General features: G+C 39.7%; 1 protein-coding gene across 2 annotated transcripts in view; it reads right to left on the bottom strand.

Annotated features, from left to right (window-relative positions):
• Nucleotides 1-14,490, bottom strand: part of pard6a (par-6 family cell polarity regulator alpha) — a 48,021-nt gene extending 33,531 nt beyond the window's left edge. Inside the window, exons 1-2 of one of the 2 annotated variants that reach the window (XM_051383287.1) lie at nucleotides 14,075-14,490; nucleotides 7,089-7,320 (exon numbers count right to left, since the gene is read on the bottom strand). In XM_051383287.1, the coding sequence (XP_051239247.1) occupies nucleotides 7,089-7,320; nucleotides 14,075-14,191 (349 nt within the window). In that variant the 5' untranslated portion in view covers nucleotides 14,192-14,490. The remainder of the gene's footprint in view (nucleotides 1-7,088; nucleotides 7,321-14,074) is intronic. The other variant, XM_051383288.1, reaches the window with a different exon arrangement.
• Between the last annotated feature and the right edge of the window lie 1,046 nt (nucleotides 14,491-15,536).

The following is a 15,536-nucleotide window of genomic DNA, read 5'->3' as shown; positions in this document are numbered from 1 at the left end:
GCTCTAAGATTCTGGAGAAAGTAGTCGCCAAAGAGTTGTGTGACTTTCTACATAACAATAGTTTATTTGAGGATTTTCAGTCAGGATTTAGAGTTCATCATAGCACAGAGACAGCTCTGGTTAAAGTTAATAATAGTGATTGCTTCTGACAATGGACTTGTCTCTGTACTTGTATTATTAGATCTTAGAGTGGCATTTGACACCATTGACCATAATATTCTTTTACAGAGACTTGAGCATCAAATTGGCATTAAAGGAACCGCACTAAGCTGGTTTAAGTCATATTTATCAGATTGTTCGCAGTTTGTACATGTTAACAATGAATCTTCAATAAATACTACAGTTAGTCATGGAGTTCCACAAGGTTCTGTACTTGGACCAATACTATTTACTTTATATATGCTCTCTTTAGGCAACATTATTAGGAATCACTCCATTAACTTTCACTGTTATGCAGATGATACGCAGTTATATCTATCGAACAAGCCCGATGAAATTAATCAATTATCTAAATTGCAAACATGTCTTAAGGACATAAAATCCTGGATGAGCTGCAATTTTCTGATGTTAAACACGAAATTCTTGTTATTGGCCCCAAAAACCTTAGAGACTCAGTGTCTAAAGATATAGTTACTCTAGATGGCATTACCTTGGCCTCTAGCACCACTGTCAGGAATCTTGGAGTTATCTTTGATCAGGATTTGTCATTTAACTCCCACATAAAGCAGACCTCCAGGACTGCCTTCTTTCATTTACGTAATATTACAAAAATTAGACACATCCTATCACAGACAGATGCAGAAAAACTAATCAATGCATTTGTTACTTCAAGGCTGGATTACTGCAACTCTTTGTTATCAGGTTGCCCCAATAAGTCCATTAAAACGCTCCAATTAATTCAGAACGCTGCAGCACGAGTACTGACAGGAACTAGAAAAAGAGATCACATCTCTCCTGTACTAGCTTCTCTGCACTGGCTCCCTGTAAAATGTAGAATATAATTTAAAATCCTCCTACTCACCTATAAAGCTCTTCATGGTCAGGCCCCTTCATATCTTAGAGAGCTCATAGTACCCTATTACCCCTCTAGAACACTACGTTCTCTGAATGCTGGGCTACTTGTGGTTCCTATAGTCTCTAAAAGTAGAACAGGAGCCAGAGCCTTCAGCTACCAAGCTCCTCTCCTGTGGAACCAGCTTCCAGTTGTGGTTCGGGAGGCAGACACCCTCTCCACATTCAAGAGTAGGCTTAAGACATTCCTCTTAGATAAAGCTTATAGTTAGGGCTGGATCAGGTGAGTCCTGAACCATCCCTTAGTTATGCTGCTGGGGATTTCCCATGGTGCACTGAGCTCCTCTCTTCCTCTCTCTTTCTGCACTCATTCATGTCCCATTAATGCATGTTACTAACTTCACTTCTTCCCCAGAGTTCTTGTGCTTTCTCGTCTCGCAGGTTCTTATCGATCCTGGTGGAGCCTCCTGCCATGGTCCTGCTAGATTGCCATTGCCAATACTGTTGTTGCTGTGCACCTGTCTGTCTGTCTGTCTGTCTGTCTGTCTCTCTGTCTCTCTCTCAGTCTCTCTCTGTCTCTCTGTCCCTCTCTCTCTCTCTCTCTCTAACCCCAACTGGTCGAGACAGACGACCACCCACCTAGAGCCGGAGGGTCTGTCCTAGGTTTCTGCCTTTTAACAGGCAGTTTTTCCTTGCCCTTGTCGCCAAGTGCTTGCTCATGGTGGTACTGTTGGGTCTATGTAAATAATGTTATAAAGAGTTCGGTCTAGACCTGCTCTATTTGAAAAGTGTCCTGAGATAACTTCTGTTATGAATTGGCGCTATACAAATAAAATTGAATTGAAATTTAAATGAATTGGCTGACTTTGTGTGTTTTGATGCATGCTATTAACATTTGAGTGTGATTTTGCACAGGTAGTATTATCAAAGAGTGGTTTGCTCTTCTGGAGTTTCAAGAGTTTTGAGAATGTGGTTAGAGTTTCAGGAAATGCCTCAAGCGATTGAGAAAAACTGCAATATAGAACTGTCACCACAACTACCAACTTTCCTTCCTTCTTATAGACTCCAAATGTCTTCCAAACTTTAGATTTTAGATTTGATGGTGCACTCTAAATCGTGTCGGTGATGTCGAACTCCTGCAGAGCTGTTACCATGGCTACCACTATAGTACTCCTGCAGAGCTGTTACCACGACTACCACTTTAATACTAACACAGGATGAGACTGTTACCACGACTACCACTGTAATACTATGGAACTGTCACCACAACTACCACTATAGTGCTCCTGCAGAGCTGTTACCATGGCTACCACTTTAATACTAACACAGGATGAGACTGTTACCACGGCTACCACTGTAATACTATGGAACTGTCACCAAAACTACCACTATAGTGCTCCTGCAGAGCTGTTACCATGGCTACCACTGTCATACAATACAGAATAAGACTGTTACCCAGGCAGTACTGATGCAGATAGACGTAATTCACATACTGTATGTAGACACCAACCTCCTCTATGCAATCCTTTCAGACCTCTTTACATTGTGCACATCAAATACACACACACATGCACACACACAAAACACACAAAGTGGTAGCATTGAGTGGAGCTGATATGATTGATGAAGTCTTTTAGAGTAAGATAATCCTACTCAGTGGTTAATGGCTTACAACACCAGATGGGCAGCTCTCTCACTCTCACTCTCTCAGTCTCACATACACACTAAAAACACATCCGCACAAATGCAGACACATGCAAACACACAAAGACAATACTGTGTAAAGGTCATAGAGAATGAAGGAAAGAAATATGAAATAAGGGACACAATGTCGTTATACATTATAGATCTAGTCTACACATACATTTGATACATTATGAAGTCCTAATTAAAGTGCAGTATTATAACAGAGCTACAGATAGGGCTGCAAAATATGGTAAAAATATAATATTACAATTATTTTAACAGATTTTATGATATGATTAAGTGTGGCGATGATCATTTTAAATCAGAAATGTAATTTTCACTGAAAAAACTATTAAACTACTAAATGATGTGAAATTGTTTGGGGTCTGTACAAAACCAAATGTTTTCTTAAATCTGGAAAACAAGATTTATAGGCCAGGGCATCTCTGCAGAGCTACAGTACTACATTATAATGCTGTTTGTCACTCATTTTACCTTTAGTTTACCTGCAGCTTCTGCAATTTGCATATTGTACCTGGCCATGTTGCGATTTCGATAATATTTCAGTTAATTGTGCAGCCCTAGCTGCTATAATGGTGCAAAGGCTATTCGGAATAATTTGAGAACATTTTACAGAACAGAATTTTAAAAAAACCTAATAAATAACCAAACCAATACATCAATCTGTTCATGCAGCCTGAACCTCCATAGACCTAGAGAGAGCACACTGCAGAATGAATCTGTCCATTCATGTGGTGTATAAATCACTTCCGTGATGAAAGATAAAGTGATTGGGTGAGTAGATTTTTAGTTGGCTAACTCATGGCCTAATACTGACTAATGAGGTGCGGGCTAGCTTCTAAAGCACAATGGAGATTAAGTTTATTATTCCTAATGCAACTTGCAACGTGTGTGTTTAAGATTTTGTTGGATTTGATGGATTTAATTATTTCCCCATGTTTTGGCCATTGAGCTTGGACGATAAAATGAATGGCCCTGCTAAACAGGATGTTAAAACAAAATTCTTCTTGTTAGGTTTTCCTCTCTCTGCCCTTAGTCTCTTTGCCCTTAACAAATTGCTTTCTCCAGCTCTCTTCCTCTCCAGCTCTCTTCCTCTCCCTCTCGGTCACAGACCTCCAAGTTAATCTGATTAAACTAGCAGCTGTCTGTGATTCTGAACAACAATAGTGGCCTGCTAAGCAGCAGATTAGCATCATTACATCATTAATTATGCAAGATACAGAGACACAGTGAGAGAAGGTGCCCTGAGAGATAACAATGCAGCACTATAGTATTCGGTCATAATCAGTCAAATAATACATGATGGAAGAAATAAGCATGGAGAGGAATGGATGGATGGATGGATAGATGGATGGATTGTATGTTTTATACCAGCTAGCAGAAATATCCTCTATGTGCCACATAATTTATTACTGATTCTGCTATTTAGGAATCCTTTATTAAAACTTTGCACCAACTCACAGTTTCTCCAAGTGGTAAATAATGAGACAGCTTCCTCTTTAGTGGTAAAATATAAATTTTACAGCTGTAAATCATTTCAAAATATGTGATTTATGGACATTTCTCCACTCTGGGAATGAGGCTCAACAATCAACTATCTTTCTCAGCTCTGAATGGTTGTTTTCAGGTGCAGTGAATTCTTGCAAATGCCATTAGGAGCACAAGGAGGAGCCAGAGGAACCAGATTTCGTCTCATATACTACTGTTAGGATATAGTGAAAGTTTCAGCAAATGTAACAGATAATTATTATAGATTATTTTCTCTACAAAAGCTACCTACTGCAGCTGAAGAAGATTATCTTTTCTTAATGACAGTATATTTAGTGTGTGTGTAACCGACTCCTGGCCCGTGTTCTGATACCATGCCAAAAAGCATATGCTAATGAGGAAACAACATGATTTGGCAAAGTAACACTTTATAATGAGTACACACTATTAAGCATTAGTTAAGCATGAATAAATACTGAATTCATCATTTATAACGCATGAATAGACATTAGTATGTAGTTTATAAACACCGTTAAAAATGTTTTATTCATCATTGATAAGCACAGTAGTTATGGATTAGTAAATACTGAATTCATCATTTATAAAGCATGTTTCTGCTGTAAATAGTCATTACTATGTGGTTTATAATCACAGTTATAAATGTTTTACTCTTCATTGTACTGTACATTTCTGCATGCACTTGCACATCCACTATTCAGACATGTATTAATGATTAGTGTCTTCATACAATATTTTGGGAAGTTGCAATAAATATCAATACAATATGTTCTATATCCCTTTGTGTTGTGTCTCTCCTTCGTCTGTTAAGATAACTGAACATTTTGTGAGTCTTGAGGCATTGCCAGCCTTTATATCTCATTTGTAAATGCTTAATAAGCCATAGATAGCGCTCACTTTAGATGAGCTCACGGAAAATACTTAATTAACGAGTAGTAAGTGCTTTGTAACTGCCTCAATTCATGAATTCCTGCATTAATAACTGTTTATAGGCCATCATTAGAAAATGAATTTGTTGTGAGTTTTATAGAACATCTGCTAACACAGTCACTAATCATTAATACATGTCTGAATAGTGGATGTGCAAGTGCATGCAGAAATGTACAGTACAATAAAGAGTAAAACATTTATAACTGTGATTATAAACCACATAGTAATGACTATTTACAGCAGAAACATGCTTTATAAATGATGAATTCAGTATTTACTAATCCATAACTAATGTGCTTATCAATGATGAATAAAACATTTTAAACTGTTTATAAACTACATACTAATGTGTATTCATGCGTTATAAATGATGATTTCATTATTTATTCATGCTTAACTAATGCTTAATAGTGTGTACTCATTATAAAGTGTTACCGAATAGGGTATGCATAACTAAGTTTACATTAGTGTATTATAACCTGAATATAGGAAGTATTATGTTTTTTTTACCTTAGAATGAATAAATGTTTTTATCTATAGAGGGTTCCATGAAGTCCGCCATGTTGAACCGCTATGGTAGCCGTGGTACAGTACCCGAGAATGTAAACCAAACACTGGCAATAGATAGGGTTCGCGTTTTCCACAGCCACTGTAGTTTCTCCATTGCACTTGCAAGGGTAGGCTGAAGAAAAGGAGTTGTGATCTGCAACTACACCACTATATACCACACCAATCCTACACATTGGTCCAGGCTTTTTGTGCAGTAGATGAAAGGGACTTGGTATCTGTTCAACAGGCTAAATTATCTCGTATTCGTAGACTGGGTGTGGTTTACTAAACATGGTTTAAAGTGGTGGGTAACGAGAAATTGTTAATTTAAGCAAGAAATTGACATTGGTTTATCAGCTGTATTATTATTTTTATTAGAAAAGTATTTTAAATATTATAATATATAATATTATTATAAAAGAGAGTGAAACAAGTATAACTATCTCATCATTATGACAATTTTTAAAATATTACGATTACAATATTGATATAGACACATTTTACTCGTTTGATACTGGTAATATTGCAACTAACTGAACACCACTGGCATCTGTATTTAACAATCTGGGATTGAGAACAGGCTTTCAAGGGCCCTATCTACAGACAATGTTTGGTTTGGTTGTTCTGAGGTACTGTAGAAACATGGCGGTACAACTTGGAAGACGTCTCATTCATAGGTAACAAAAACACAACGATTCCTATTTTCAGATGACCATACAATAAAGAACACATAACTATAAATATTATATTCAATTTCTGACAATAGATCCTTCTACTGTTACACACGGAACCTTTAAGTTGTGTTTTTACAGTAAGAAAGAGACAAGTATCTGCAACAGGCTCAAATACATATAGCTCATTCATCTAAAGTTTACAGACAACTTAAAAAACTCCATTTGCTGATGGAGATTGTGTAATGCATTCAAATACTTTGGAAAAAGCGACTGACTGAACCATTTGTTTAAAATTGTTTTGTCAATTGCTGTCCAAGGTCAAGAATGAATGTGCCAAGCTTAAAGAATAAGAATGTATTCCTCAATGTCCTTCCTACACAGCAGTGTCTAATTAAGCAGACATACCCAAGAAGGAAAAAAAATCACAACACAGACTACCCAGAAGGAGAAAACAAACAGTATAAACAAAAAAGAGAAGGCAGGCAGAGAATTATCAGGTGGCGTTATGTATGAAGAATAAACTGTGTTTGATGTGGAGAACAAAGACCTTCCCTGCAGCTGTACATAGCGGCTGTTTCTCTCACACACACACACACAGACACACACACCAGCAGACGATTGAAAAACAAGGAAGGACAGCCAACAGGTAGAGCAGTCTAGTCTAGTTCCAGTGAGGGGTTAAGAGAAGCAGGGGTTCAGAAATCCACTTACTTGTCTTACCTTTCTTGGTTATGATAATGCGCAACAGAGGATTGGCTGACGAGACTGCTTTGTGGAAGTTGTCGTCATTGTTGATTGGAAGGAGGTCTCCATGGACATCGGCGTATCCCAGCAGCACATCGACACCGGGGATGCGATGGATGGTTTGGAGGAGGCGGTAGAACTCCTGGAAGCCACCTGGGCCATTCCTCTTCAGAGCGAAGCGACGGTATTCTGCCTCAAACTGAAGAAGATAATGGACAGACATCAGGTGGTGTTTCCCCCCAGGGAATTTCCCAGTTCTGAATGGGACAGGATCAATTTGTAATTTAATACAGCTGAGATAATCCAGATTACTATCGCTGTTTTCCAGGGGATGGTAACATTTACAGATTCGCTGTAACCAGCATAAAAGTTCCAGAAGTGATAAAGTGTGCAGCAGATGAATCATCAACACCTTTGAATTATGACCTGTAATATTAACCAGGTGTCACATGCATGATAAAGGTGCAACGGCATAGTAAAATGTTGACTGATATTTCCTGACCATCAGGACTGCATTCTGCATGTTTCTGGAATTACACATTTGAATTAAAGCTGCAAGCAGCATTGGGCGGGACCTCGCACTCCACGCAACTCGGGGCGTGGTGCGCCCATTACTCATAACACGTTCGGACCACAACATGAAATTTTCACGTCACCCCATTCACAAGCCCTCATCGCCTGAAGCTGAGGGAGACCACTCTATGTTGTCACGTTTCAGACACTGCAAAAGACTTACGCTTTCATAGAGAGACTCTTCACTGTGAAAGGTGGAAATTTAGCGCCACGCCACAGACACACAGTTTGACGCACAGTAAATATTTGATTAACTTATGATCACCAATGTGTCTAGATTGCAGTGATCAAATATGAAGTCAATATGATAAAATTTATAGGAGTTATTTAAAATAGAGGCCCTGAAATGCTGGAAATGGCATCACAGTGGCCGACTTCGACGGCAGGCCACGGACACGCCCTTCAACGTACAGTCACAAAAAGCACGGCGTTCCGTCAGCAACATTTTTTGACTGTACTGACCAATATTGAAGCAGATCCGATAAATTCCCTAGGAGAAGTTCATTCAAATACAAGGCGAAAATTCATAAAAAATTACCACGGAAGTCAAAATGGCCAACTTTGACGGAACGCCACGGACACGCCCTTCAACATACAGTCACAAAAAGCACAACGCTCATTCAGCAACATATTTTGACACTACTGACTAATGTTGATGCTGGTCCGATAAATTGCCCGGGAGGAGTTTGTTCAAATACAAGCCAAAAATGACAGGAAATGGCAGCAAAATTCAAAATGGCCAACTTTGACGGCATGCCATGGACACGCCCTTCAACGTAGAGTCACAAATAGCACAACGTGCAAATCGGACAAACCGCATAGGAGGAACACGAAAAAGTAATTTATGGACATTTCGTGCTTTAGTGGAAAATTTGTTTAGGCGAAAGTGGGCGTGGCATATATGGGGAGATGCAGAACATTCACCGAACGCGTGGATACAAGGTTTTTGAATGTGCCACAAACGATGCGGGAGTTACTAGCCTAAATGCACTTTTCATGTAAGTAATTTAAATTATTTTGATATTTCAAAGAATAAGCACGTTATAAAATTAGCACTTCCTGTTGATTTTTCGTCAAAAAAGGTAGTGGGGCATTTCTCCACATTGGTATGTCCGATTGACACCAACCTTGGGTCAAGAGTTCCTTATGTCTTCATTAGGCACTGTGCACAATTTCGGGTCATCGCCTCAAGGTGAAGAAAATGAAGAAGTCCATATCTCCGCATCGACAAGTATGATTAAAACGAAACTTGGTACGATGATTGCCCATGGCTCCCTGAGGCTCCTCTAAAAAGGAAAAAAAAATCACGCCACTAGGTGGCGCTCTGGTGGAATGGTAAATCACTCTGCGGAGACCGTAATAGTTATGAATATGAAATTCACAGGACATGTGTAGACTGGTGCCTGTAGCTCACATACCAAAAATCGTGTTTGTCGTGTTTGTCGTGTTTGTAGCGCCCCCTACAGGATTTTTAAAAAGCAGCCCCGGCGCCACGTTTCACCGATTTGTATGAAACTCGGTAGGCATGTGTAACGTGCCGAGACGTACAAAAAGCCTCTTGCACCCATGCCCCAAACCCCACAGGAAGTCGACTATTTTACTTTTTACTTTTCACTCACGGCGTCCATTTTGTGGTCATTTTCACGTTTTGGGTTTGTATTTGAACAAACTCCTCCTAGGGAATTTATCAGATCTGCTTCAAAATTGGTCAGTACAGTCAAAAAATGTTGCTGAATGAACGCCGTGCTATATGCGACTGTATGTTGAAGGGCGTGTCCGTGGCGTGCCGTCAAAGTTGGCCATTTTGAATCGAATTTCACACTGTGATGCCATTTCTGGCATTTCAGGGCTTCTATTTTAACTAACTCCTACAGATTTTATCATATTGACTTCATATTCGATCACTGCAATCTGGACACATTGATGATCGTCTGTGGCGTGGTGCTGAATTTCCACCTTTCACAGTGAAGAGTCTCTCTACGAAAGCGTAAGTCTTTTGCAGTGTCTGAAACGTGTGACAACATAGAGTGCTCTCCCTCAGCTCCTGGCGATGAGGGCTTGGGACTTGGGTGATGTGAAAATTTCATGTTGTGGTCCGAACGCTTTACGACGGCACATGACACGGCCGCACCACGCCCCAAGTCGCGTGGAGTGCGAGGTCCCGCCCAACGCTGCTTGCAGCTTTAATTATTAATGCATTTTCATTTCATCAGTGGTGGTATTATAGAAACTTCCTATCTTAAGTCTTAATATAGGGAAAGTCCAACATAGGTTTGTCCCCAATTTGGTACAAACTAATCCTAACCATCTTCAGGGATCCTATCTTATCTTCATCCCATCTTCTCTCAGGTTAGGAAAACATAAATCCAACATCACTTCAACTTCTGTCTGTTACTGAACCTACTTTTCTCATCTCACCAAGCAAAACAATTTTTTGGAACTGTTGGTTTTTCCTCATTCAAAGATACTGCAGCATACATTGTCGCATACAAAAAAATGGAGCAAAACCATAATGGGCACTTAATTTCAAGATAGATGGATTAGAGGTAACATCTGTAGAGAAACCCAAAGTTGTTCTTTTGGGTAAACTCCGGAGAGTCCAAAGAGAGAGAATGATCCCGGCTGCATGTCGAAGTATCCTCCTCCAAGATACTGAACCCCAAATCGCTCCTGATGCTGTGTCATTGGTGTGTGAATGTGAATGAATGACTTAGTTTCCGTTCGATGGACTTTGTGAATGTGGCGTGCAGTGTACAAGTGCTTTGAGTGGTCGGAAGACTAGAAAGGCACTATACAAGTACAGGTCCATGTGCCAGAGGCCACCAAATTTGAGTTTTCACTGACAATTTTCTCCTGGCACCATCAGCTAGGCACGCTTCAATACGTTGTAAGAATGGATGAGATTTAAAGATGAAAGCCTGTACTGTGCTAGTTATTGTTTACTTGCTGTCATCCCAGTCAACATGTGTGAAATCTGGAATCAGCCAATGAATTCTTTTTTTATTTATGTCTAAAAATCTATTTTGAGATCACAGTGACCTTTGACCTTTGAGTCAAAAGTATCACCAGTACATTGTCTGACCAGCTGTAAAATATAGTCACAATCTTCTGTTCCTGAGTTATGGTGTTGAATAACAGAACAAAAATGTGATATTCCAGGACATTGTGATGACCTTTGACCTTTTGGATATAAATGTCATCACTTCATTGCTGTATCCCATTTTGAGTCAAAAGTTAATTCACTGTCCAACCAAATGCGAAGTATGATTAATTCTTAAGACAAAAACTAATTTTGTAAGGGTACAGTGACCTTGAGCTTTGACCACCAAATTGTAATCAGTTCATCTTTGAGTCCAAGTGGACATTTGTGCCAAATTTTTAAAAATGCCGTCAAAGTGTTCCTGAGACAATGCGTTCACAAGAATGGGGCATACGGACAAACGGACAACCTACTTCAATACTACTACTAGTTGTTTTCTCTGCCTTCACCATGTTTACAGTGATTGGAGACTTTTTAAGACCCTGCAAACACCCCATAACAAAAGAAGCCAAATTCTCTAACAGGAATGTAAATATATCTTACCAGACAGTTAAATCATGATACGGATACATGAAGAAAAATGAATTGTAATATCAATCCTGGTATTAAGAGTATTCACTTTTACAAAGAAAGATACATTGTTTTGCACAGTTTATACCCTTCCTCTGAAATAAAAAAATAGTTTTTGACTGGGAAATAAAGGAATCTTATTCAGTCATAATTTGTGTTCAGTCTCATTGTGTTAAAAACAATTGTGAGAAAATCATATAGTGAATTGTGAGTTGAGTATCATTACATCCCTATTCTGAAATGTTACAAAAATGACTCCAAACAACTACAACAACAACAAACTATTTCACTCACAGTGTCAGGGACATTTTAGGGCCAGTTTGAACCATTTTTCAAAATATACCCTCAAACATCTTTACTAGTATGCTGTGTTTTACTGTCCTCTATAATTTCAGTGAGGTCAGTTTGCTTCCATCAGCAGAGAACATGAGGTAGGTGTACCCATCCTAAAGAACCAATCAATTTGCCACCTACCCATCATTTACCTGTTTTACAACCATTCCACACTCACTGCACTACGCTTTTCTCAGTACGTCTTCAGCAAATCTTTAAACATTGTCTACAAACAGTACGGAGAGGAAACATGATGTAACCTTGTTGCATACCTCATGTGGGTGTAATTACGGTGGAATTCTTATTGTGACAATATACAATGACATCAGGGACTGAAGCATGCTTGTGCCACAGCCCACATTTTTTACATTTTAAACACATTTGCTCTTGGCTCAGGATCATATGCCCACAGCTACACTATTGCTTTGTGTGCCCGAGAGAGACTGAAAGTCCTGTAGCACAATGATCAATACAGGGGTATGCTGTAAGGTGGGAATTCTAACTGTAGTGATACATTATTTGGCATGATGGCAAAAAATGAGTCCTGAGTCGAATTACAATGGAGAGTTCCACTTTTGAAAGCTGTTGAAAGTACTGAAATAGAGAGACAGTAGAGTGCTGACATTGATTTACCTCCCTATAACACAACACCACATGGACAAACCAGAACTGCAGTACACCGTAATACTAGCACCAGTAGTAATAATAATGGAATTTTGTTAGGTTTAGTTTAGTTAGGATAACATTGGCCTATGATTACTTCGAATGGTGGTGCGTTTTTGTTCCCCCGACTATTATTACTGCCTTGCCTAAAAAAGAAACACAGAAGAGTTAAATATTTACATTTTGACATGAAAATGTCCTCTCACCTCAGTGTCAAGTCTTACTCCTGAGGTAACCCCTGAATCTTGATTCATATTTGATCAGCACTGCCTAGTTTGACAGTTTGATTTGAGTTTTGTGCATTGTGCTGAACCTGTCAATCATTAAAGTTCATCATCATTACAGCTTTAAAGTCTCTCTAAATTGGACCATAGTCTACTAAATGAACATCATGCTGTATGGAAAAAGACTGAAACTAGTGATTGAGACCATAAACTCATCAGGAAACTGGTTACTGAGCTAATAAATCAAGTAAGAAGTCAGCTCATTTCTCCATTAGACTGCATGATATCGTTTTTTTATTGCAGCCAATAGAGCACCCCCTGCTGGCCTTTACATAGAATGCAGGTTTAAGACACTTCCGCATTGGCTTCCCTTTTCAGACCCAGAAGCTTTGTCCATTATATATACTGTCAATGGTAAACACCGATATAGGCTACAATACTGACAGACTAGTAAAAATAAAAGTAATACTACAGTACAGTATTGCAGGAACAGAGGGAGGTAACAACGGAATAAATGTGTAATGAAACGCAGCAGTGGGCGTCGGTTCGGGTTCTGGTCTGGTAACTGGATGTATGAAAATACTATGGATTTCAAAGAATAACAAGCAGATGAGGTTCCTATCCGTGATGTAATAAAAATATATTTCTCAACTAAATGTTAAGTGATTCAAATACATTTTTGATGATCATTGCGATAATGTTGTGGATAGCAATTATTTTAGTCAAGATAACTGTGACATGAAATTGTCATCATCCCATGCCTCATCACATATCAATATTTGCTTGGAAAAGCCCCCACGACAGTTTTCATTGGTCTAAAATGTGGCCATAAGAGATGATTAAATTAATTTCAGTTTCTGACAAATTATTTTAAAACTTTTAACTTTTATCTTAATGATTACATTTGACAGCATTTGACACCAAACTGGTGTGGCAGTTGGGGTGGCCAAACATTTTTTAGCCTGGCTAGATCCGCCACTACCAGCAAGCAATATGTAATGAATGTGATAACCAACCCCGTTCTCCCCTACTTTATCAAGGTACTATTACTTCAAACCTGTAACTGCGTATGTAGTTACAAAGTAAACATAGCCTAACCTTCCACTGTAGCCTTGTGCTAATATGTCAACACCGATACTCACATACAATCTGATACTAACGGTAATAGTCGACTACGGTATTACAGGAACACAGTGTGGGACCAGTAATTGAATGAGACACAGAGCAGAGAGAGGCTCATCAGCAGATCCAGAATCGGTGCTTTGACAGAGACGGGGGTAACCACGGAGTGAATGCGGAACCTACAGGCCGCCTGTCAGCTGCACCTCACTAGCTTCACACATACACAATATTCTCCGAGTTGAACGGTGAAAACGTTCAGTCGGTGCGTTCCTCGGACAGCGGGAGGGAGATACATCACGTAACCACAGCAGAAGGTCGTGTCGGTGTTGTCAGTGCACCCGGCGCTAGCATCCACCAGACCCCGTATGACTGTTTCTCTCCTCTCCCTCACTAATAATACCAGTCAAACACCCCCCGTTACCACTCACTTTGCTCTTGACCTCCACCACGCTGTCGGTGACTTTTAACGGCGTCCGGTGCTGCTGCTGTCTTGACATTCTGCTCCCCGGTTGGCTGGTCGGCTGAGGCACTGCGGATAAAACCATCCACCGGAATTATGCTTGTTGTTTCTTCCTCTGTCCGCGGGTAAAAAGCGGTGAATATCCAAACATAAAGCAGCAGGCGTTTAGAGCCGCAGCGGTTCTTTCAGCTGTCCGGTAATGTTCTGTTTTCCTGCGACACTCGCTTAAAAAAACAGGTCTCGCGCTTTTGTTTGTGTCTCGTGCCGTCCTGTGTGACAGCGCAATGTTATCATTCGACACGGACACAAAAAAAACCCACAGCGCTCGCGACAGGTGGAGTCCGGTAAATCCAGTATGGGACGTGAGGTGCTAGTGTAACCCGTCCTCCTCCTCCTCCTCCTCCTCCTCCAACCTGACGAGACTCGGGGACACAACAGAGGGGGCGGGGCATGACGCTGGAGCCATAACACCACAATACTACTTACTGTTTATACTGACACTGCGATTACTGCTAGCATACTAACCCCACACTGCTGTGCTCATTATAGTAATCTAGACTGTAAGAACTTTTGCTGCTGCCAGAACCAGTGGATAGCTACTAAAAGGTCCACAACATTTAGGAGGATCTATCAGAAATGGAATATAATATTAGTTTAACATTTTTTTTACATTTTGACATTTGACATAAGTGTATAAACACTACAACATTACACTACACAACACTAAAAAAGTAAAGGAATCACTGTGTTTTTGTTACCTTAGAATGAGCCTTTTATAACTACAGGTATTGCGGGAAGTGTGCAAACTATGGCTTTCAGGGGAGCTCACTTATTTTAGAGAATAATGGAAATTTGTCTCATGGATTGAATGAGTGGGACTTAAAACGTTTTTTTTTTTCTGATCTTTCAGTTTAAGTGAGTGAAGGTTAGGTTACGCAAGCACACTTCGATGGTGATGGCAAGACTCTTTAAGTGAATTAGTGATGAAACACCCTCCTTTTCACATTCATCTGCTGAAAGTGGAAAGTTTCTCTGTGCTCATTGAAAAGCTGATTTTAAGGGGCATGATTTGTGACATCAAATTTTTTTTAATCCTGGTCCAGTCATGGAGGTGTAAAGAGAACTGAATAAAGTGTTGGAGGCGGCGCTTCGTTCTTTCCTATGAAAGCTGCTCAGTGGCGCATGAAGCCAAAAAAGCAACTTCCCGCTAGTAGTAGATTACTTTTAAGGAATTTAATAGAGTGTGTGCCTCTCCCAACTGACAGTTTTTCATCTGTTATCACACTGACAGGACCTGAGAGAACAAAAAGAAATAACATGAGCCAAAGGTCATAGGCGATGGAACATATCACAACACTGCATACCATCAGAAAACCTCAGACAACAGCTATGCACAGTGAAACTCAAACATCCCGCTGTAGGAACACGAA

Source organism: Dicentrarchus labrax, unplaced genomic scaffold (assembly GCF_905237075.1).
Source record: "Dicentrarchus labrax unplaced genomic scaffold, dlabrax2021, whole genome shotgun sequence".
NCBI classification, from domain to species: domain Eukaryota; kingdom Metazoa; phylum Chordata; class Actinopteri; family Moronidae; genus Dicentrarchus; species Dicentrarchus labrax.
Note: the sequence above shows the minus strand (reverse complement) of the source record. Positions and strands in the feature narration are given on the sequence as shown.